The following is a 25081-nucleotide window of genomic DNA, read 5'->3' as shown; positions in this document are numbered from 1 at the left end:
TTATAAGGTACTCATTTTACTCTGTTAATCATCCTGCTTCTAGAGGATCTGATATTAACTTACTGACTTTCAAAAGAAAACAATGAAGAAATATACTTTACTAAATCACTAACCTTGAAATCCAGCAAAGTAATATGACTGTTTTGGTTTGCCACCAATAATCCCCACACAATATTCAAGACTTAAAATACCCTGCCAAAAGAAATTAATTCATATTTAGAGTGAAGAAACAAATGGCAATATTCAAAACCACTAAATTTGTTTTACCAATATTAGGGTTCCCAAATTTTTCACCACCAGTTTTATTTTTATTACATTTGTCCTCATGTTCTGAAATCATTCTGTCTAAAAACTATCTTCCCTTTTCTTTAAATCACTCAATATTAACATGACTAAATCAAGTATTCTGACCAGCATGTCACTCAGCAACATGAAACAACTACTGTGTGCCAAATACAGGGACAGACAACGTTACCACGTAAAGACAATAACATTTCCTGCCAAAGCCAGAACACCAGGCCTTTCCGTTGCTGGTGCAGCCTTACTGCAATCAATGTATTTTCATTGGGCTTTTGGAAAGGCTAGAATTTCTTCTTAGATCTTGTTGCTGTTTTCGTTGAACCCTGAATCCCAAACTAAAACCCATTTTCTAACCAATGGCATTTACCTGACAGATATTTTTATAGTACTTCATTTGGAATAAATATAATGACTAATGGAAATGTTTTAATCTAAGGAAAATAGTAATTACTATTTTATTTAAAGCTAAATTATTTTACTAACTATAAAATAGCAGAGATACCTGAATAAATAATTTGATATGCCCCTCAGCATCTATTCTGAGAACTCTATTTAAGCTAGGCCAAATAACTCCATACCTTTAAAAAAAATAAAAGTCCTGTGAGGTCAGTTAAAAATATGTCCAGTGGGATCAATAATGTCTTATCAATAGTTCCTGCATTAATTTTAGCATCTAAAATACTAACATGTTATTTTAAAAAAAGAAAAACAACCCCAAAGTATTAAACAACAGTTAAACTTTCCTTCTCGTAAATGAGATGTTTTGAAATCTAGAAGATATAAAAATAAAGAATAAACAAATGCTTCTTTCTCTTTAACAAGTAATCAAACCATAGCATTTTTCAGCTTAATTATTTTCTTAAAAATATGTGGTCATTGTAATAAAAACAGACAGTAAAAATTTCCCAAAACCCCACCACTTACAGCTCATCATAATTAACATTTGGGGGGAAATCTTGACATCTATCTATATGACGTATATCCACATGTAGATTTACAAATAAAATTTTTATATGTGGCATCATACAATGTATACTGTTGTAACTACTGTCTCTCATTATGTCATAAATATTATTTCCTATCAATAAATATAGACCTATATTATTTTTAATGACTACAAAATATTCTATTTTATGAAGATAACAAAATGTGCTTTAAAATCCCCATTATGAATATTTAAATTGTTTTTAGGTTCTCACTGTTATAAATAACCCTTTCAGTCTTGTGAAAATAGAGAATTTTTGGGAAAGGAAAACTGTAACTAAAAAATTTAAATATACTAGAGAATGCATACTGGGTTAAAATGTTAGAGCTAACTATAAAATAAGTTAGAATGAAATTATACCAAAAAAAACAACTTGATAATAATAGTTATTTATCATTAATGAGTCTACTGCTTTCCCCTAAATAAAAATCCTAACACAATTAGATAGTGTCTTACTTTAACTTGAGATCACCTGATCAGCTGAAACACAATGCTATGACATAGGGACCCACGAGGGAGTGAAAGTTCTAAGTCCCTCACAGCTGAGAAAAAGAAAGAAAAAATATATATAGCAGGACTCATTACCAATTCTCCTCAGAAGAAAAATGAGTTCCAGTAATGGAAGAAAGACTTTGGTTCCTGACATCTATATTCCCTTTACAACATATTGGAGCAGATTTAGCCATTAACACTTAGAAGCAGATTAAGGAGCTCGAATGCCATTACATATAAGGGGCTGTATATCTGGAAACTTGAAACACTTTTCAGTTCCTAAAAAAACTTCATAGTTATCTAGTGCTGTGAATTTATTGAGCTGTATCCCTGGAGCAATAAATAAGACTGAAGTAATCAGTCAAAAAGGAAAGTCCTAATTTGTCTTGCTGACTAAGGAGAACATATTGGATTTTCCTCATTCCTGGTCCCTTAGAAAATATGAATGAATGGATGGATGGATGAATGAATGAATATAGATGATAGGTAGGTGGGTGGCTGGGTAGGTAGATAGATAGATAGATAGATAGATAGATAGATAGATAGATAGATAGACAGACAGACAGACAGACAGACTTTCCCATGGTAAGAGCTGATAAAGCACCACACCAAATTTCTTTATCCTTACAGAATGGTAAAGGAGAAAGTGTCCGGTCATCTGGTTGTGGAATTACTGATGAAAACATTTGAAAAACACAACTGAATGGTGAATTTTAGAGGGATTACTATACAATGGCTTGGCAGAAAAAAATACAACTGCTGATGAAGAAGGAAGAGGAAGAGGAAGCAAGATGATACAGGTGGAAGTGAAGGTGGAGGAAGAGAAGAAAGGAGAAGAAGAAGAGGAAGATCGTTTTTCTTTTAGGGCTATTAGATACTTTTTTTTCACTTGTAAGTGAATCCCTCTTTACATGATTTCATTTTGGCTTCTGACCCAACCACCCCCTCTGACCAAGCATAACACCTAGCATATGATCTACTTCACTCGGCCACTTCAGCTCTTTTTACCTTGTAATTGAAAAATTAAAATGTGTCACTAGTCACTGCTCTCTCATTTTAGTGGACTATAGTATAAATTAATTTAGTGCCAAAACCGGTTTGGCTCAGTGGATAGAGCGTCAGCCTGCGGACTGAAAGGTCCCAGGTTCAAAACCGGTCAAGGGCATGTAACTTGGTTGTGGGCACATCCCCAGTAGGAGGTGTGCAAGAGGCAGCTGATCGATGTTTCTCTCTCATCGATGTTTCTGACTATCTATCCCTCTTCCTTCCTCTCTGTAAAAAATCAATAAAATATATTTTAAAAATAAATAAATTAATTAATTAATTAATTAATTTAGTAAAAGCTCAAAAGATGTTACATTTTTAAAAGTCCATGTTTTATGGAAAAAAATATGAAAACCAACCAAAAGTTCTAGTCTCTCTTACCAATTTGCTATCTGAAGTTGACCACAGCACTTAACTTCTGTCTTTCTGTTTTATAAAGACAATCCAGTTCCTGACTATGAGGGCAAAATGAGATTAACCTGTATTGAAAGTGTTATACAAATATGAGAGTTAACAAATATTTGTTGAGCAACTCCTATATGCCAACCAGGGTTCATTTCACCACAATTCAGGCTCCAATGAATCACTCAGGAGCATTAGGCAGTCCCGCCATCTGAGAGATACTGTCAATACCTCTAAGTAGCAAAGCCCTCGGCCAGAGATAATATACCTCGAAGCCATCTGCAGCCCACTCCACCAGCAATGGGGCTGTGGCTAAAGGAGTCAGTTCTAAGATTGGCTCAGTTTCTAATCTTTTCATGGTAGTGGAAAAAGGAGAGGGAATCCAGTTCAGATTTTGTTAGAACCTACTGAGACATGACAAGATGCCCCAAGTATTAAAATCTTCAAAGGACTCTCTAGATAAAATCATTTATAACTTCACACATTCTACCAATAACTCCATTAAAGAACCCACATGTTAGAAATCAAAACCCCATTTCTATCTAAAGGATTAATATGTTATTAATATATGATATTATTGGTGTACCTACAAAATTTTAGTAACTGTTAGGAAAAGCCAATACGCCAGTTAAAAGATTTCCATATACCACATACTGAAAAGAATTGCTCTAGGTTTTTAGAATCAGTACAATTTAACCTGAAGATATATTTTCCACCATATACTTAGGGACCACAATATGGGATTAATGCTTCATGTGGGGAAAAAAATTTTATGAATCATAAAACACAAATCTAGACTTTATTTCAAGATCACTATATCTCATAATACTCCATTCAAAAAGGAATTTGACCTCTGCCCTTGAAAAAATTAGAAATTTTATTAAAACTATGCAAATAATATAAATATTATAATATTAACTAGAAACTAAGTATTTCAAAAGTTAAAGTTTTATTACAACTGAATATCTTGGTGCCCAAAACAAGATAATATAATTAGGTTCTTTAGGAAAAAAGAATTATGAAATAGAACAGATTTTTAACTGGCTAATATGAAGAAAACAAAGTTGGAACCTCTCTACAGTCTATCTTCATCATTTCTGTCTATATAAATACTCATCCTAATTTTTTATTGACCTCATGGTGACACATGAAACAAATTAATAGATAATGCAGCCATAATAGAAAAGTCAATTTGTTTCAATAATTACTTGACATAATTTAATGTGGATTTTATGAATAAATAAAGGTACATACCTTTAAAAATCACAAATAACAATAATGGGAAATGTAGACATATTACAGACTAGAGGCCCGGTGTATGAATTCGTGAACCAGTGGGGTCCCTCGGCCTGGCCTGTGGGTTCAGGCCGAAACCACTCTCTGACATCCCCCGAGGGGTCCCAGATTGCAGAGGGCGCAGGCCAGGCAGAGGGACCCCACCAGTGCACGATCAGGGCCAGGAGAGATGCAGGAGATTGGCCAGCTGGGGAGGGACAGCGGGAGGGCTCCAGGGCATGTCCAGCCTGTCTCACTCCGTCTTGATCAGCCGGACCCCAGCAGCAAGCTAACCTACCTGTTGGAGTGTCTGCCCCCTGGTGGTCAGTGCACATCATAGCGAGTGGTTGAGTGGCCCTAGCATATCATTAGCATATTATACTTTGATTGGTTGAATGGACAACCAGATGACCGGACACTTAATATATTAGGCTTTTATTATATAGAATTATGATTTTTGCTGCATCTGTGTCTCCTTGATTAGCTATACAGATTTCATCTTGTCATAGAACACTGCCCCCTTCAAATCACATCTGATCTTTAATGAAATTTAAAATCTCTGTCAGCCCTGGCCAGTGTGGCTCAGTTGGTTGGGCGTCATCCATGCACCGAAACACCGAAAAGCTGCTGATTCAATTCCCAATCAGGGCACATGCCAGGTTGCAGGCTTGATCCCTGGTAGGGTACACACAGGAGGCAGACTATTTATGTACTGCTCTCACATTGATGTTTCTCTCTCTCCTCCTCCCATCCTCTCTCTTTAAAACACAATTTTTTAAATATTTTTTTAAATCTCTAATGTCAAACTTTGTGATCTACAACTATAAAATCATCACTACTCATTTCATTGAAAAATATTGCAAACCTTCTGTATTTTTCATATGAGCTATCATTGCCTTAAAAAAATAAACAGCTCTCATCGCTTACCTTTATAAACTCTAAGTAGTCGGTGTTGGTTCTTTCTCCACCAAGTCTAACAGGAACTAGAATAATAACAGCTTTGTCATCTGTATTACCAGAGGCCATGGAAGCACACTGTTTATCAATTACATCTGAACTGTAAACTGAAAAAAACACACAATGAATATGTATTAAATGTTCTCAGAAACATTTTTACCCTTATTCCCCCACACTGGCCAGTCACCTGATCTCTGACGTCACTATCAAAATCTCAATGAGTTAAAAATACCTACCTCATTTATGCATTCAACAGATACTTATTGAGTAGCTACTACATGGCACTGGGGCTTCAAGAGTGAGCAAAATGGAGAAAAATCCCTCTAAAAGAGCATACATTCTATACAGGGAAATGGGCAATAAATAAATAAAATATATGTCAGATGGTGCTTCAAAGAAAAACAAGGGGAGAAAGATGAATAGGAAATGCTGGGGGTAGGGTCAATTTAAAATCAGATGGTGGGCAAGGTCTTGTTTGAAACTTAAAGTAAGAAACCAAGTAATGCAGATACCTAGGAGAAGAGCATTCCAGGCAGAAAGATCACCAAGTGCAAATGCCTTAGGGTAGAAGCACAGCTAGCATGTGCCAGGAATAAGAGGCCGGTGCCTCTGAAGGGAAGTGAGCAAGGGGTACAGGAGCAGAAATGAGGTAAGGAGATAGTTACCGACTAGGAGAGAGTGAAGACAGATTGTGTGCACTCTTAAAGGCCATTGTAAAGACTTCAGTTTTTACTTGAAGTGAGATGGGAAGCCATTGAGGAGTTTTTTAGGAAAGGAATGTCCTGCTCTGACTTAACACTTCACCAATCTGGTTCACGTGTTGAAGACAGACTATAGGGGCAAGGGCTGAAGCTCAGAGAACCGCTAGAAAGCCTCTGCAGTAATTCAGCAAGAAAGGATGATGGCTTGAACAAAGGCAGTAATTATGAAGACTGGGAATGGTCACAGCATGGTCATGTGGAGGCAGTGAAAAGTGATCAGTTTGAAGATAAATAATTCTCTAATACATTAAATGTAAAGTGTGAGAGATGAAAAAGGAGTCATGGGTGATTTGAAGGTTTAAGCAAGGGGAGGAGGCAAATATAAGAGGGAGGATTGGGAACTCAGTTTTTAGACACACTAAGTTTGGATGCCTATTAGACATCAAGCAGAGAGGAAGGCAGTCATGGACACAAAAGCCTGGATTTGGGGAGAGGCCCAGGGTAGACCTATAAATTTGGGTACTGACCACAGACAGGTGGTCCTGTAAAGCCAAATCCGTGTACACAGAAAAAGACATGGAGTCTAAAGGCTGAGCACAGCACACCAACAATTTTAGAGATCGGGGAGATAAGGAAAAACCAGCAAAGGAGACTGAGGAGTTGGCTGGACAAGGAGATAGAGGGAACCTAAGAGTAGTATTCTGGAAACTAAGCAAACAAAATGTTACAGAGAAAGGAGCAAGTGGTCAACAGTGTCAGCTGCTACTGAAAGACTGTGTGATGTGAGGACTGAGAAGGACCACTGGATTCAGCAAGGTTAAATTATTTGAGAAGGGTAGTTTTGGTGAAATGATGGGTGGGAGAGCCGAAGTGGAATAATTCAAGAGAAAATGAGATAATTCGGTAGAAGCAAATACAGACAAAACTTTATTTTGTTTTGTTCAACATAAAATAGTTTTATTCAAAACTTACTTACACCCACACTCCCTGTCAGTTTAACCAAACTCTTCTGCTCTTCCAGTGAACTGCTTAACAAATTCTGTCCCTTGTGCCCCAGTTCTTCCCTTTAAATTCCAAATTTAGACTGTGAGCTATCAGATTCTTTGTACACCAGCTTCCCCATTTCCACTAGTCAGTCTAAATCAGCGATTTTCAACCTTTTCGTCTTATGGTACATATAAACTAATTATTCACATTCTGTGGCACACCAAAAATATATACATTTTTGGCCGATCTGACCAAAAAAACAGGTATAATTTTGAATTATTCACAGTGGAGAGCTATTATTATGTTGTCTGTTGTTATTTTTTATTTAACGATCTAAGGGAAAAGAAGTCAGTGCCCCTAACTAAATAGTCAGGTATTGCATGTTTTAAAAATTCTCGCCCTCGCTGGTTTGCTTAGTGGATAGAGCGTTGGGCTGTGGACTGGAAGGTCCCAGGTTTGATTCCGGTCAAGGGCACATGCTCGGGTTTCGGGCTCTATCCCCAGTAGGGGGCGTGCAGGAGGCAGCCGATCAATGATACTCTCTCATCATTGACGTTTCTATCTCTCTCCCTCTCCCTTCCTCTCTGAAATCAATAAAAATGTATTTTAAAAAATAACAAAATAAAATAAAAATAAAAAATTCTTGCAGCACACTGGTTGAAAGTTGCTGGTCGAAACCAAAGCTACAAAAATGCCACAACAGTTCTTTCCATTTGTTTCAATGGAAACAACTTTCCAAATGAAACAACTTTCTCCAAACAACTCAGTGGTGGCTTCTGACTATAGACCTTTAAATTCTCTCACTTTTCTAAGGCAGTGGACACATGACCATCTCCTATCTTTCACTTCTCTGAACTAATACACACCCCAATCATATGAAGTTTCCCTTCAGAGAGGTCTACTTCCTCTAGAAGCAAATATTGCCACAGTAAGACAAAGTAATAATATTTCCATTGGCATGTAAAACAACTCCTCCCTTATCAAATGCCTCTTACCCTTCATTTTTTGAGGGCCTCCTATTTACTGAGGTGTTCAATGCTAGAGGGGTATAATAGCAAATAAGACCCTGATTTCAGAGTGTCTAGTTCAATCGTTCTGTTTTTCCACCGGTTCTAACATATGTAAGGACTATGAAATAGTCTAATTCCATAACAAGCTCACTCCAGGAGATTCCCAAACAAATGATTCTGATGCCTTTCCCCTACCCCTGCTACCTTAACAATCATTGATCTACGGGAAGAAACAGATCATCATAAGGTGGTATTACAAGTGATTTCAAGTGCAACATTTAATAGAGATATTTCCAAAATGTTACAGAGCACAGAAAAATCAACTAACTCTGCCTGACGGGAGTAGGAAAGGCTTTACCAAAGATGTAAACTTTGAGAATGTTCTTAAAGAATAAGTTAAAAGTAAACAAGAGGCCTTTTAATAATAAAGGACATTCTAAGCAGAGGCAAGATGTACAAAGGCATGAGAAAACATAATAATAGTACGTGCAAGGAATGGCCTGAAGGTTGACAGAACTCTGGTGTATCAACATGGAAGACAGTGCTGGGAGGTGATGCTGGAAATGCAGGTCAGAACAAATTTATAAAGGACATCGTGTGTTTCATATGCTAAAATAATGAGGCCAGAGTAAATGGACAGTCATAGGTTTTTAAATTAAGGGACATGATCAGTTTCTCTTGATCAGATAGATCAAAAAGAGGAGAGACACAAGGAAATCAAGTTAAAGTCCAAGTTACAGATAAGGGTCTGATCTAAATCAATGAGAGTAGAGAAGAGAGAAGAGATTTCAGAAAGAAACTTTTTAAGTGCAATTGGTAAGCTTTGGTTGAGGAGAGTTGAGAATAAGTAAGTGTATGCATATGGACATGATACTATTAGTAAAGTAAAAATAGAAAGGAAGGAGTGGGGTAGAGGGAAGTAATGAGTTTAATCTTTAACATGCTGAATTTGAAGTGTTTGAAAACATCTAGGTAGAAATAATTGAAGGGCAGAAGAAAACATAAGTTACCTCATATTAGCACAAGCAACATTGAAAATGTAGTTTCAAACGTCCAATTTATAAAGGACATTGTACTGTAGTATACAGTGTAAAGTCTTAACTACTTAAAGCCATGGAAAGAGATGCAATTACAAATGAAGAGAATACCGAATAAGAACAGGATGAAATAAACGGAAAATAGAGCCTTTTAAAATACTAATGATGGCAGAGGGGGGGAAATTATTGATAAAATCTGGCTTCACCTAATTCCTAACCTTATAATTTATCAAAATACACTATACTAATATAAACTCTTCAAGATTCTGAAACATCAGTGTTAAAGGTTTTAAAAACTACTTGAAATTAAACAAACCATTTACTAGTATCTAATAAGGAACTTTGTGTTGTTTAATTAACAATATGTAACATTTAAAGATCAAGGCTGTTTGTTAGCACAAAAGGCAAATTCATAAATTTATTTAATGATTAATTGTTTAAGTACATTCTTTGGCTAATTAGCACTCATAACACATCAAATTTTATTTGCAAGTCTTCCTAGCTAAAAAAAATATATATAGTACCTGCAAAAATCATACTCATCTGAAAATTTACAATTTTCATTTTCATATGGCTATCAGCCTTTCTTTAAAAAAAACAATTAACCTTAACAAAAAAACAAACAAAGTGCATGTGTACTTAGTTACCATTCTTTCCACATTATAAATACTACTTAGTTATTAGGGTATCCTTTACAAAATAAAGCATTTTGCAAATACCTTTATATTAAACTAGAGGCCCAGTGCACAAAAATACATGCACGGGGGTTGGGGGATGGGGGGTGCGGGGCGGGGGCGGGGGGCTCCTCAGTCCAGCCTGACCCCTCTCACAGTCCGGGAGCCCTCAGGGGATGGCCTCCCTCTGCGGGAGATGACTGGCCAATCAGGGGAAGGCAACGCCCCCATCACGCCTCTGCTGCTGCCACTGCTGGCCACCAAGACTGCCTGAACCTCAACCCTCGCAGCCACCGCGGCTTGCCTGAGCCTCGGCACGGCCCTTGTTTCCTGAGCCTCGGGCCGGCCCTGGCAGTGGCAGCCACCATCGGCAGCTTGCCTGAGCCTCAGGCAGCCACGGCAGCTTTGTCCAGAAGGATGTCCGGAAGGACGTCCGGAAAACGTGTTCTAATTAGCATATTACCCTTTTATATGATTGAAGTATATTTAACTTGCCCCAAACATTAACATATTTTATCCTGATAACAACATTTCTATAAAAAGTAAATTTAACAGTATGTGATGGCTTATTTAAAGGCACTTTTATTTTATCAGCAAATTAAAGTCTCTATTTTATTCCCAACAGAGTTTGACATTATTATAGATATTGGTGCCCTGGCCAGTGTGGCTGAGTTTGTTGGAGCATCACTGCCAACACTGAAAGGTGGCGGGTCCAATTCCTGGTCAGGGCACATGCCCAGGTTTCAGTTTCAATCCTGGTCAAAGCACATTCGGTAGACAACCAGTCAATGTTTCTCTCTATCATTGATGTTTCTCTCTCTCTCCCTTCCTCTAAAATCAATAATAAATGAATACATACATAAATAAATAAATATTGGTCATTAAACAGAAGAACCAAAACAATAAAACAATAAAACAAGGCAAAATTCTGGACAATAGCTGCAACATTAGATGATGTACTGAAGCACTATTGTCAAGCAAATCCAAACAAAGAATTTTACCTCCTGGAAACATATCCATTGATGAGAAGGTACTTGGCACACACTCGGCCCAAATATATATCTTTGTTAAATTTTCCCATCTAGCTTTTTCTAAAGTAGTCATTTTAAATATTGGAATTTTCTTTAATAGCTTATTTTAGTATTGCAACTAAGAATTCATAGTATATTAAGAAATATTTAATAAATGCCTACTACGTGTAGGGGATTATATAGGAACACAAATGTGTAAGACATGGTCCCTACCTTCATAATCATCTATACTAATAATAGAGGAATATGCAAATTGGCTTGGATGCCGTCACATAACGACCGAACAGCAGGGACCTGAGGCTGCATGGCTCCTGGCCGGGGTAAAGGACCTCAGGCCGTGCCCCCCACCCCAGCACCGGGCCTGGGGACCTGAGGCTGTGCCCCCCGCCCGGCAAGGCTTGACGGGGGACCTCAGGCTATGCCCCCCGCCCCAGCACCAGGTTGAGGGACCTGAAGCTTCACCGAGGGACTTGAGGCTGCACCCCACGCCAGGCAGGGCTTGACGGGAGAACTGAGGCTGCACCCCCCCACCCAGCAGGGCTTGACAGGGGACCTGAGGCTGCACCCCCCCCCCCCGCCCAGCAGGGCTTGATGGGGGTGGGGCCAGCCGGGTCTGGGTCTCACCCAATGGGGGTGGGGCCGGCTGGGTCTGGGTCTCCTGCGTTTTCGAAGCACGTGTGGGTGGTGGGCAGGGGCTTGACTCTAGGTCCCATGGTGCACCCCAGACTCTGACAGAAGGGAGATTTTCATATACATTTTAATAATAATTTTCTTTCATCTCTGACATTTCTATTATTGAGAAAGGGCAAATAGCAATATTAAAATATTTCCTCTAATTAATTCCCTTTTAATGTGCACAAATTTCGTGCACCAGGCCACTAGTTTAGAATATAATTGGGATAACCTAAACACATATGAAAAAGTCTGACCAACTAAACAGGTAAAAATTAAAATTATTTACATTCCTTACCTGTACAATCTTGCGCAACATAAATAGTTATTCCTCGTAAATCAGGGTGTTTTGCTTCTTCAACTGCTTTTCTAAGAAATAACAAGTACATCCTTTAAAATCCTAACTGTTCTTTTCAGTTGGTAAGTAAAGAGTTAAGAGGGAAGAAAACCATAATTTCGCTGACATTCTCTTAACTTGTAATGTCTGCTTTCAAAACTACCCTGAGTGGTATCAAAAATCAGATCAATTTTTTCCAAGTTGATTATTACACTAAATTACTCAAAGAACATTAAACACTTGCTAACCAATGGTATTACAATATGCTTCAAGGTTTGCTTCATATTAACTTACAATACTGATTAGCAGTGAATTTCTATTTGTCCACTGGTACACTTATGAAAGTCTTTTTCTTTTCTTTAAACAATAGCATGACTTTTTTTTCTTCATTCAAAAACCTGTATGGCATGAACAAATAAATTTCCTAATTTCAAGTCTTAGAATTCTATAGACCTAACTGAAAATTGAAATATATTTCTAAGTGAGTATAATGTTCTCAAAGGTGCACAATGTAGCCCTGGTTGTTGTGGCTCAGTTGGTTGAGTGTCATCCCATGCACCAAAAGGTCATCAGTTCAATTCCCAGTCAGGACACATGCCTGGGTTGCAGGCTCAGCTCAATCCCCAATAGGGGGCGTGAAGCAGAGGCAGTGGATCGCATGGTTCTCTTTCCCTATTCCTTCATCTCTAAAATTAATAAAAGCATTTTTTTAAAAGGTGCATGATAGTTTTTAAAAATCACAATATCTTGCCCTAGCTGGTTTGGCTCAATGGATAGAGCATCAGCCTGTGGAATGAAGGGTCCCGGGTTCAATTCTGGTCAGGGGCACATGCCCAGGTTGCGTGCTAGATCCCCAGTGAAGGGCGTGCAGGAGGTAGCCGGTCAATGACTCTCTCTCATCATTGATGTTTCTAGCTCTCCCTCTCCATTTCTTTCTGAAATCAATAAAAATATATTTTTTTAAAAATCACAATATCTTGTAAAAGGAAACTACACAAGTTGCAGAAATATAAATATTTTTACTTAACTATATCTTTATAATCTTTAACTTAACATGCATGTTAACTTATTATACATGTTTGTTTAATAGTACAGAAGGATCAATAACTATGGGCCATAAGCCAAGTATGACCTATGGTCTGGGTTTTTTTTTTTTTATAAGAATGGTTTTTACCGTGTAAAGGCTTGTTTTTTAAAAAAAAAAAGCAAGAAAGAAAAAACTGAAAAGAAAAATGAGCAATAGAAACCTTATAAGGGCTGCAAAGACTAAAATATTTACTATCAGGCCTTTTATAAAAAAGTCTTCTGCACCTTGAAGAGTAGAAGCTAAGCATTTATGCTTATGCTTTTATAAATGCCATACCAAGCTGAACTTGATATTATTAACAATCCATTTAATAACATTATGCAAATACTTTTTCAATTGTAAGCATCTGACCTATAAAATATAACAGTAATTTAATATAGTCTGCAAGAAATTTGGTAATAATTTCAAATTTATATATGACTCTAAATGGAACAAATTTACTACAACATACTATACCTGGATGACATATTAATAATTCCATTTATCTACACTAATAAGACCATAAGATGCAAATTGACCATACCTTCGAGACGCCCGCCAGCCAATCAGGAGTGAGTATGCAAATTAACCCAACAAAGATGGTGGGTTAATTTGCATACACAGGCGCCGAGCGGCTGGGGGCAGTACGCTTGCATCGTTGCCTTGGCAACAACGCAGGCGTTCCACCCCGCCCCAGCCGCTCCAGGCCTCTGGGCGATGTGGGAAGGCGGAAAGGCGGCTCCAGGCCAGAGCGAAAAGGCGGCTCCAGCCGGAGTGAAGGCGGTGCCGGCCGCCAGGGGAAGGAAGGCCCATTCTTGCACGAATCTTCGTGCACCGGGCCTCTAATAGTAATAATAATGGGACATACAACAAATAAGACTATTTTTTAAAAACTTAAGTAGTATCCAGATAAATGGCACATAAAAAGATGAGGTATAGAGAAATTTGACCTTAGACTTTTTTTTTTTATTGATTTCAGAGAGGAAGGAAGAGGGAGAGAGAAACATAGATGATGAGAGAGAATCACTGATCAGCTGCCTCCTGCACGCCCCCTATTGGGGGATCAAGCCCACAACCTGGGCAGTGCCCTTGACCGGAATTGAACCTGGGACCCTTCAGTCCACAGGTCAACACTCTATCCACTGAGCCAAATTGGCTAGGGCGACTTTCGATTTTTTCTAACTATTCTGTCACAAACTATTTTACTATGATAAAATTATAATATTAATAGTCCCATACATACAAGAATTTGATGTGTGCATTTTAGTTCTTCACATTTCGTTATACTATCAGTACATTACAGCCCCCAAGTTATACTAATAAAAAAAAAACAACCTGTAATGTTATATATGTTCCAAAGTTGAGTTGTTAGTATTTAGAATAATTCAATAAGGTAGTTTAATGAAAACCTGGTTAGAAAGAGACTTAGACATCTATACCTGTGAGCAAATTAAGAAAACTGTCAGTAAATGAAATGTAACTACAGATGCAAAATGTTGCAAATAAAAGCTCCTTTATGAATATTCACACATAGTTAGACTTTAAAAGTTCTTATGACGTATAAACACTGCAAAAATCAGTATCTCTGAGCCTGAGAACCTCTGCCATGAGATGAAAGATTGTAAGACATTTTACCTTAAAATGTGAGCCACCACAGCTGGTCCATACCAATCTCCAGCTTTTTTCCCAGACTTCTTTCCATATTCTATCAGTCGATGTAAGCCAAAGAGAGCCAAGGGGGAGTCACCAAACCAAGAGATGATTTTCCTGTGATAAATTTCATTTCGCATTTCATGATCATCAGAGTACCTCCCAATTGTGTCCTTCAGAGAAATTGTTGGGGTTTTGAGTTCTCTTTCCCCTGACAGCGATGCTTCAAATGATGCAGTAAATTTTTTTACAGTGTGGGAAGTCCATGATTCAGAGTCTGAATTTTCAATGTTCAAAGCATCAGGCCAGGTCCAAGCTATAGTAGTTCCAAAGCAAGGTGTTCAGATCTTTTAAATAGTTAGACTTTAACAATTCTACTAAAGTAAGTATGCAGCATTTAAACTCAGATGGGTTACTAAACTAAAATAGTAAGCTCAGAAGAGGTAAATTTATAGAGACAGAAAGTAGATTAATAATTGCATATGGAACAGGAGTGTATTGGGAGTGTATCTACTAATAGATATGAGGTTTCTTTTGGGGATGATGAAATTGTCCTAAAATTAGATTATGGTGATGGTTGCAGAACTCTGTAAATCTACTAAAAATCATTGAATTGTTCACTTTAAATGAGTGAGTTTATGATATGTAGATTATATCTCAATAAAGTTGATTTAAAAAGGAGAGGGCAATGGAGGAAAAAAAGGGATATATGTGATACTTTCAACAATAAAGATTAAAAAAAACAACAACAACAAAGCAAATAAAATCCAGCCAATTTGGCTCAGTGCTTGAGTGTTAGTTAACCTATGAACCAGAAGATCATGGTTCGATTTCCAGTCAGGGCACATGATCATGGCACATGCCCCAGGATGCGGGCTTGATCGATCCCCAGTAGGGGGCGTTCAGGAGGCATCTGATCAATGATTCTCTCTCATCATTGATGTTTCTGTCTCTCTCCCTTTCCTTTCCTCTCTGAAATCAATAAAAATATATTATAAATAAATAAATAAGTACACTTTAAAAAAAAAAAAAGCAAATAAAGGTATGAGTGGAGAAATAGGTCAATATATTGATAATGCTTACTTTTGAGTAGCAATATTATTCTCTGGACTCTTCTATAGTTTCTATAATTTCTAAAATTGGACTGTATTACATATAAACAGGGGGGAAAATCACCAAAATGAAAGACCCCCTCCAAAAAAAGAAAGCGAGAGAGAGAGAAATAGCAAACTCAGGCAAATAGACAATTCTGGATATGCTTTTTTTCTTTTCTTTTCTTTGACAGCACTGAGATGGGATAAAGTCTTTTGTATTCCATTACCTGTACTGCTTATCCAGTCTTGACCACCCAAAGGCACAGTAAGCATATTCACTAACATTCAGAGGATTTATAAGAGAATAACTTCAGAAAACAAGTTTGTTTTTGTTATGTATTAAAATAGAAGTCTGACTATGGCAATTGTAAATATTTTTTAAATGTTTTTTTATCATACAATCCTTTCAGAATAACATAATCATTGTTTAAGGAGTAATATGAATTTGCTGGTAAATGAAAAGGTATAATAAATAAAGTCATTAAAGATCAGAGTTCTTAAAAAAAAATCAACTTTTCCACAATGTCACTGTTTTTAATAACAAGACAGTTCCCAAACATAGATGTAATTTCAAGTTAATAAAATGAGTCCTAGATTCAGAGATCTAGTCAAGACTATGAAAAATATTCCAATTCTTGCCCCTGATTTCACAAGACTACAAATAAATCCATCCCAGAGTTTAAAACTTCTTCCTTGCATTATTCACACCACTTTTGAATAAACATTCTCTACATCAGTGGTTCTCAACCTTTTTAATGCCGTGACCCTTTAATACAGTTCCTCATGTTGTGGTAACCCCCAACCATAAAATTATTTTCGTTGCTACTTCATAACTGTAATTTTGCTACTGTTATGAATCGTAATGTAAATATCTGTGTTTTCCAATGGTCTTAGGCAACCCTGCTAGCAGTTCTCAACCTGTGGGTCGTGACTGTATTAAAGAGTCGCGGCATTAGAAAGGTTGAGAACCACTGCTCTACATGATCTCATCAATAATCCCTATAGAAAAGTTACTAAATATTTGCCATGCATTCAGAAAAACTAACAAAAAATGACAGCACTTAGTAACCATATAGGATAGCGTAAAATGGTAAACTAAAATCCTCCTACAGCCGAAACCGGTTTGGCTCAGTGGATAGAGCGTCGGCCTGCGGACTGAAGGGTCCCGGGTTCGATTCCGGTCAAGGGCATGTACCTTGGTTGCGGGCACATCCCCAGTGGGAGGTGTGCAGGAGGCAGCTGATCGATGTTTCTCTCTCATCGATGTTTCTAGCTCTCTATCCCTCTCCCTTCCTCTCTGTAAAATATCAATAAAATATATTTTTTAAAAAAAAATAAAATAAAATAAAATCCTCCTACAAATGTACACATTATTTAAAAATGTACTAATAGGAAGGGTAAGGAAGGTAGCACACTAGAAAAAAAAAAAGATATATGTAAGTTAGGTATCAATGACATTTTTGAGTCTAAAAGACTAAGTATGATGACCTTATTAAGAAATGCCTAATCAGTTTAACTGATTACAGTCATATCTATAAAGATAAAAATAATTTTAAAGCATTATTGATATATAGAGAGAAAATAAAGAAAGCAGTGTAAAATTTGTTACAATAATGTAAATTTAAATAATGTAAAAACATTAACTATCTGCTCAAAGTCACTGCTATTGACCTGCCCAGGATTTACTGAACTGGAGATAATCCAGAGAGTTCAATAAAAAAATCTACATATATTAAAGCCTAAGCAACTGGCTGACCAGCCAACTGGCCAGTAGCTATGACACTCACTGACCACCAGGGGGGCAGACACTCAATGCAGGAGCAGAAACCACAGGCATGGAAACATGGAACAGACTGATGAATCTCAGAGGGAAGGGGGGAGAGGGGAGGTGGGAAGAGATTAACCAAAGGTCTTATATGCATACTAGAGGCCCGGTACACAGATTCATGCACCAGTGGGGTCCCTGGACCTGACCTGTGGGGATTGGGCTGAAACCAGCTCTCCGACATCCCCCGAGGGGTCCTGGATTGCAAGAGGGTGCAGGCCAGGCCAAGAGACCCCACTGGTGAATGAATCTGTGCACCAGGCCTCTAGTAAATAAGTAATAACCACACCAAAACAAAGGCTACTAAAAATTGAACTAATAATAGGTTATGTTCCACATGTGTTTTTGAAAGGGGAATCATGAAAGTTTATGTGTAAGTCATACCTGACCCAATTCAATAAGGATGCAATATGTTAGATTAGTTTCAACTTTAGAAGACATTAGGGAGTCAAGAAATTAACCACGGGGAATTGTATGCAGTTTAAAAGCTGGCGTTCAAATTAAAAAAAAAACAAAAACAAAAAAACAGATTTGATTTACCTCTACCAAGAAAGTGTAGTATGAGTCCTTGAGCCAAGAGCATCTGGCTAGTTCGTAATGTACAGCCCCAACCACAGTCTGTTGTCAGAGATGAGCCTTCTATTTGAGGAAATTCTTCCCTGTAAGTCAGCCATATTCTTGAAATAAAATCTTTACGAAATTCTTCTACATTTCCCGAAATCACATGATCTTCTATTGTACATCCTGATCTTGCAGGTAACATTTTATTTTCATCTACAAAATAAAAATATAAATTATAGTCTAAATATATGCTGAGATTTCAATAATGGTATTATATGCCATTATTATCCATATGCTACAGAGTATGTTACAATTTTTCTAATCTTTTTTTCTATTTAAATGAAGATAAATCTTATTCATCCTAATCAGACTATTCTGAAAATCAAATGAGAATGAACTTTGAATGTTTTGTATACTCTAGCACTAATATAAGATATTACCAGTAATACTGTTGTTAATAATAATATCCTATAGTCCAAACATAATTGACTCTTTTATGAGGGGATAATATAAATATATCTTTTCTTTTTGCCTCATTTGGCTCAGGACATAGATATTAGTGCTTTCTAAAATGAGATCTGCAATAAAAATATCATGATTATCAATACATAAAAATGTGTTTGAACTTAAAATCAAGTAAAATGTGCACACTGTATTCATTGTCATGAATATTTAACTCAAATTATAAAATCAAAACCAAGATAAAGAGTAAAAATATAAAATTCTTATAGTTATCCTTTTATGTGGAAATATAATTTTTTAAAAATTGTTGCAACCCATATATATCATTTTTAAAGGCTTTTTCAAATTGATTACCATATAATTTCTATGTGAAAACTATGGTCACTGTTTTCCCAATCTATACTAATAAAAGGGTACTATGCTAATTAGACCGGGTCAACCAGCCATCTTCTGGACGTCCGACTTCCTTCCGAACAAAGCCATGGTGATGGGGGCCAAGGCAGAGGCAGTTAGGGGCAAGATCAGGCCGGCAGGGGAGGGCAGTTGGGGATGAGATCAGGCCAGCAGGGGAGGGCTATTGGGGGCAAGATCAGGCCAGCAGGGGAGGATAGTTAGGGGCGATCAGGTAGGTAGAGGCAGTTAGGGGCGATCAGGCTGGCAGGGGAGAGCGGTTAGGGGCGAGATCAGGCCGGCAGGGGAGGGCAGTTGGGGGTGAGATCAGGCCAGCAGGGGAGGACAGTTGGGGGCAAGATCAGGCTGGCAGGGGAGGGCAGTTAGGGGCAATCAGGCAGGCAGGCAGAGGGGTTAGGGGCAATCAGGCAGGCGGAGGATCAGGCAGGCAGACAGATGAGCGGTTGGGAGCCAGTGGTCCCAGATTGTGAGAGGGATGTCCGACTGGAGAGGGTGCAGGCTGGGCTGAGGGAACCTTCCCCTCTCTCCCCCCGTGCACGAATTTTGTGCACCGGGCCACTAGTATTTTATAAAACACTAGTGCTAAAAATGAACATCCCTTGATTACTCCAAGAGAGGGTCTTAATAATCTTTACAACCTCAAAATGCAGCACAATACCTAACACAAGTAGATCCTAATAAATGTTGGTTGGTTTGGGTGGGTGGATGGTGGGTAGGTAAATCTGCCTACAACTCTCAATTCCAAGGAATTCAACTTCTAATACCCTTCAAGAGGATGCTCAAGCAGTTTTATCATGCTTTTATTCCTCATCCTTCCTGTACCTATTCTTCTTCAAGGCCATTTTGAAAAAATTACAATCACCCAATAATAAAAGCCCAGCGACCAAACGGCGGAATGACCAGAACAACTGGTCAACCAGTCGCTATGATGCGCACTGACCACCAACGGGCAGAAGCTCAACGCAGGAGCTGCCCCCTGGTGGTCAATGCACTCCCACAGTGGGAGCACCACTTAGCTGACAGGAATGAGCAGCACTACCACAGCAGACAGATCCCCACAGGCCACAAATCCCGTGCAATGGGCCTCTAGTATATCCTATATAATAAAGAGCTAATATACCAATTAGACCAAACAGCAGAACAAGCATCCAGACGACCTTCCGGACAACCTTCCGGACAAAGCCAGGGCTGCAAGGCCAGCCAAGGCAGCTAGGGCTGTGAGGGCCAAGCCCCTTGTACAAATTTCATGCATCGGGCCTCTAGTATATATATATATTCAGCTTAATGGAGCTAAGTTGCAGCATATAGTTTCAACAATAATAAAAAGAATAAAACCCAAGCCCCATTATCAATGAATATCTCTTAATGTTAGAGGTTAAAGTTAATTAAAAATAAAATGCCTGAAAATTGAACGTGGCACTAAAAATATGTCCAAAATTTCCACTTCAGAGACATTTAACTTTAAAACTTGATATAATAGTTTCTAGTAAATCTCACACCTCATCCTGTGGCTTGCCAAACATATAGTTCCTAACCTCCTACTTAGAAGTAGTTACCTCCTTATTATCTTAAGATCTAGACTCCTCTTAATATTTACTCTAAATATTACTGGAAAACTGCTAGTACTAAATGAACTTAGTTGTCCTGTTAACTTTCCACTATCTGACTGATTTTCCTTTGTCACAACTTTAATTAATTATATCTGCAGTCGTGCATGGAACACATTCTTAGAAGTGTATTGTTAGGTGATTTTTTAGTTGTGCAAACATCAGAGTACATTTACACAAACCTAGATGATATAGCCTACTACATACGTAGGCTAAATGGTATAGCCCAGTGGTCGGCAAACTGCGGATCTGTTGACTAATGAGTTTGCCGACCACTGCGTAAGGCATTACCCTTACCCAGAAGTTTTGACTTCAGGTTAAAGACATTAGTACATTATTAAAATGTTTTTTAAGTGTTTTTCCCTAAGGCAGTGGTCGGCAAACTCAGTTTGCCGACCACTGGTATAGTCTATTGCTCCTTGGCTACAAACCTGTACAGCACGTTACTCTACAAAACTACACATGAGGTCAAATGAAGCATGAGAAAATAATGCAATCAAGAGATATAGTAAACACAAGATGTATAAGGCTTCTGGTAGCCTAACATGGCATCGTTTTACAGCAAAAAAGTTTTGTAAGTAGAAAGAGTATTCTCTAAAATAACAATTAAAAATATAATACAGGAAATACAGAAACCAGAACATAGTCATTTATTATCATTATCAAGTATTCTGTACTGTACATAATGATATGTTATACTTTAATACAATTTACAATAGGGATTTTTCAGCTCCATTATAATCTTACTAGTGGCCTGGTGCATGAAATTCGTGCACATTAAAAGGGGATTAATTAGAGGAAATATTTTAATATTGCTATTTGCCCTTTCTCTATAATAGAAGTGTCAGAGATTAAAGAAAATTAGTAAAATGTATATGAAAATCTTCCTCCTGTCAGAGTCTGGGGCATGCCACGGGACTCAGAGTCAAGTCCCCGCCCACCCGCGGTGCCTCAAAATTGCACGGACCCAGACCCAGCCAGCCCCACCCTAGTCAAGCCCCGCCGGGAAGGTGGGGCAGTTGGGGACGAGATCAGGCCAGCAGGGGAGGGCTGTTGGAGCAGTTGGGGGCGAGATCAGGCCAGCAGGGGAGGGCAGCCTCAGGGCTCCAGTCAAGCCCCGCAGGGTCGGGGGCGCAGCCTCAGGTCCCCGGTGCACACCAGGCAGGGGGGCGCAGCCTCAGGTCCCCCAGCACACTCTCAAGTCCCCCGGCCCAGCACCAGGGCTGGGGGCGCAGCCTGAGGTTCATCGGCCTGGCGCCAGGACGGGCGGCACGCCTTGAGGTCCCCCATCAAGCCCCACCAGGCCGGGTGCGGCCTGAGGTCCCCTGGCCCGGCACTGGGGCGGGGGGTGCAGCCTGATGTCCCCCAGCCTGGGCCGGGGCAGGGGACATGCCTTGAGGTCCTCCATGAAGCCCCACCAGATGGGGGACACGGCCTGAGATCCCCCATCAAGCCCCGCCGGGCGGGGGGCGCAGTCTGAGATCCCCCGTCAAGCACTGCTGGGTGGGGGCGCAGCCTCAGGTCCCCCTGGCCCAGCACCGGGGCGGGGGGCGCAGCCTCAGGTCCCCTGTCAAGCCCTGCTGGGTGAGGGGCACGGCCTGAGGTCCCCTGTCAAGCCCCATCAGGCAGGGGGTGCAGCCTCACATCCCTGCTGATTGCTCATTAAGGCTTGTTATGGGAACTCGGCCTCTGCTGTGGGTGCAGCCATCTTATGTTACAGAAACCCCGCCTCCGCTGTGGGCGCAGCCATCTTGTGTTACGGAAACCCTGCCTCCACTGTGGACACGGCCATCTTTGTGATGGCATGACGGTCAATTTGCATATTCCCTCTTTATTAGATAGGAGGAAGGGACAACCATGTACTAGATATATGAGGTCCATCACTGACTGGAACATCATTATGCAAGGCATAACTATATACTGTTGTTTTTTTTTTAAATCTACTGCATCCCTGCAGATTTCAAGTACACTAGAATAGAAGGAATATATATTTTTTAAATTTTTATGTATTGATTTGAGAGAGAAATTTGTTGTTCCACTTATTTAGGCATTCACTAGTTGTTTTCTGTAAATCCCCTGATCAGATTTCAAACCCACAACCTTGGCTTATCGGAACAATGCTCTAACCAACTGAGCAACCTAGCCAGGGCCAAAGAGAAGGAATATGTTTATTTTGTGCTGCCCTGAATCTTCAGCACCTGCCACAGTATTCAGTCCATAGTAGATGTGCAATAAACATTTGTCAGATGAATGTAAAATATATGGAACCAAAGGAAAAACCCATTTTTTTGTTGTTTGCTTTGCTTTTGTTTTGTTGTTTTTTATGACAGAAGAGACTGGAGAACTTTATGAAGGATAAGAATGTCTGACAAAAATCCATTACAAAAAAATTGGAAAGTTGATAAAGCAAATAGAAGAGAATTTCTGGTAATATTGAGGGCTTAGTGAAGGCTGACTATCACAATCAGAAATCACAATTAGACAAGCTAATATGAGAAATAATCAGAATTTAAGCAAATTACAAAACAAAACCTCAGGAGCACAGTTATTTAGCAGATGTGGGATAAATTAGATATGCATATGTTTAAAAAATGGGAAGGTATTGAAAGTTGTACAAATAACAGAAAAGATACTATTAAAACTGACCAGGCACATAGGAAAGAAAACCCAATGGAACTACTAGAAATGAAAAAATATAATAACTAAAAACAGTGTAGGATTAATTACACACAGTTCAGGAGATAATTAAAGAACCAGAAGTAAGAACTAAACAAATTATTCAAGACATAGCACTGAGAGACAAAGTAATAGTAAATATGACCAAAGAATTTCAGAGACATGAGAAAAATCTAACAGAGTGATTTATCAGAGATACAAAACGAGAGAATAGGAAGAATGGAAGATGGCTGTAATTAAAAGTGGCTGAAAATTTTTCAGATTTTAAGAAAAATATGTCAAAGCAATCACTTCTATACCCATGGCTTCAATAACTTTTTATATACTCTAATAACAATACAATTTTAAATGTTTTTATTTAACAGTTTTATTTACGCCTCATTTACTAAAACCAGATTCCAAATTGCTCTGTGAAAACAATCACAAGAAAATGTGGTATTAGTATGTTAACTTTAAGACATGTCTCTAATTGCTTTTTTGTGTGTTTGATTTAATGTGTGCTGTTTTTGAAAATATAAGTTGGGATGTCACCTAATAAACTTAGCCAAAATAAATTTATAACAAACTTTCAACCAGAGAGCTCCACTTCGATGTTCCACATAACAGAGCCAAAAGTCATCTTCCTCCACAAACCTCCTCCTCCTCCTGCATTTCCAGGAGAAAGTCAGTGCTCTCTAACCACTCGGTCTCCTTCTTGCCTGGAGCTGGCTTTCCCAGGGCAGGACCAGGGACCAACACAGGCTATGCCTGGCATTCCCACCTCTAATTCCTTCCCCGTCGTGTCTAGCCAGTTTCTTAACTACCTGAAAGCCCAGTTCTTTTCCCTATTTTCATTTTTCAAACCTGCCTGAGACCCTCCAGTCCTCAGTCTTTCCTATTTATAGCTCTATTTAAGGTCTTGTGGGACTATATGAAGACTTTGGGGTATATGTTTTTTTCCTTTCTCAATAAAAACTTTAATATCCCAATATTGGAGTATTTATCCATTGTTACCTACCCAGATGGTACCTAAGTGAAGGAATCAAGTTAAGGGCTTGGTGGTACCCGTGCTCCCACCTGTTAAGCGAGTTGATAGTCAGGACAATTCACGTGAAAACAATTTAGGGTTTGTAATTTAAGTTCAAAATAGAGACTGACATGGGAGAGGCTGTATGGTGTTAAGTGAGCTGCTTTCAGAGTCTCAGACAGAAGCTGCCTTATTTGTTCCAACTATAATTTGAACACAGAAGGAAAGAAAATTGTGGGAAAGAAAACAAAGTAACTGAATGATGTGAAATGTGACTGCCAGTGCTGCAGAACATAGTTTTTTGTTTGCTTGCTTGTTTTTTACCCAAAGGAGAACACACAGAGTTCTGATTACTTTAAAATTTCCACTTTTAAACAAGTATGTTTTAGTCTTACTTCAGTGATTTAACAGACTCCTCTTTTACATTGACTGTTCTAAAAGAGAGGTGTTGTGTTCATGAGACTATTGGTGTAAAAAAAATTTTTTTTCAAAAAAGAAAACAAATTTAGACTTAAATTTGTAATATAAAGTTTGGGGCATTAAGATGCCAGATCCTCCACAAGAATGCTTGTCTTCATGGCTCCCTCTCTCCTCTCCCCTCCTGTCGACAGAATCCTGTTCAACTTCAAGAGTGTTGAGGTAAGCCCAGCTGGCTTGGCTCAAGGCTACAACCTCTGAACCAGGAGGTCACAGTTTGATTCCCGGTCAGGGCACATGCCTGGTTTGCCGGCTCGATCCCCAGTAGGGGGCGTGCAAGAGGCAGCCAGTCAATGATTCTCTCATCATTGATGTTTCTCTCTCTCTCTCTCCTTCTGCCAT

The 25081-nt window shown here is 38.8% G+C and overlaps 1 protein-coding gene across 5 annotated transcripts in view; it reads right to left on the bottom strand.

Annotated features, from left to right (window-relative positions):
• The window catches only part of ATG4C (autophagy related 4C cysteine peptidase), an 89968-nt gene that overhangs the window by 23777 nt on the left and 41110 nt on the right, over positions 1–25081 (bottom strand). For all 5 annotated transcript variants that reach the window (XM_080655027.1, XM_080655028.1, XM_080655029.1 and 2 more), the window contains exons 4-8: positions 18080–18313; positions 14606–14936; positions 11866–11936; positions 5426–5562; positions 114–192 (exon numbers count right to left, since the gene is read on the bottom strand). In XM_080655027.1, coding sequence (XP_080511153.1) covers positions 114–192; positions 5426–5562; positions 11866–11936; positions 14606–14936; positions 18080–18313 — 852 coding nt within the window. The remainder of the gene's footprint in view (positions 1–113; positions 193–5425; positions 5563–11865; positions 11937–14605; positions 14937–18079; positions 18314–25081) is intronic.

Source organism: Plecotus auritus (genome assembly GCF_963455305.1).
Source record: "Plecotus auritus genome assembly, chromosome: 2".
NCBI classification, from domain to species: Eukaryota; Metazoa; Chordata; class Mammalia; order Chiroptera; family Vespertilionidae; genus Plecotus; species Plecotus auritus.
The sequence above is the reverse complement of the archived record's forward strand: the minus strand, read 5'-3'. Positions and strand labels throughout refer to the sequence as shown.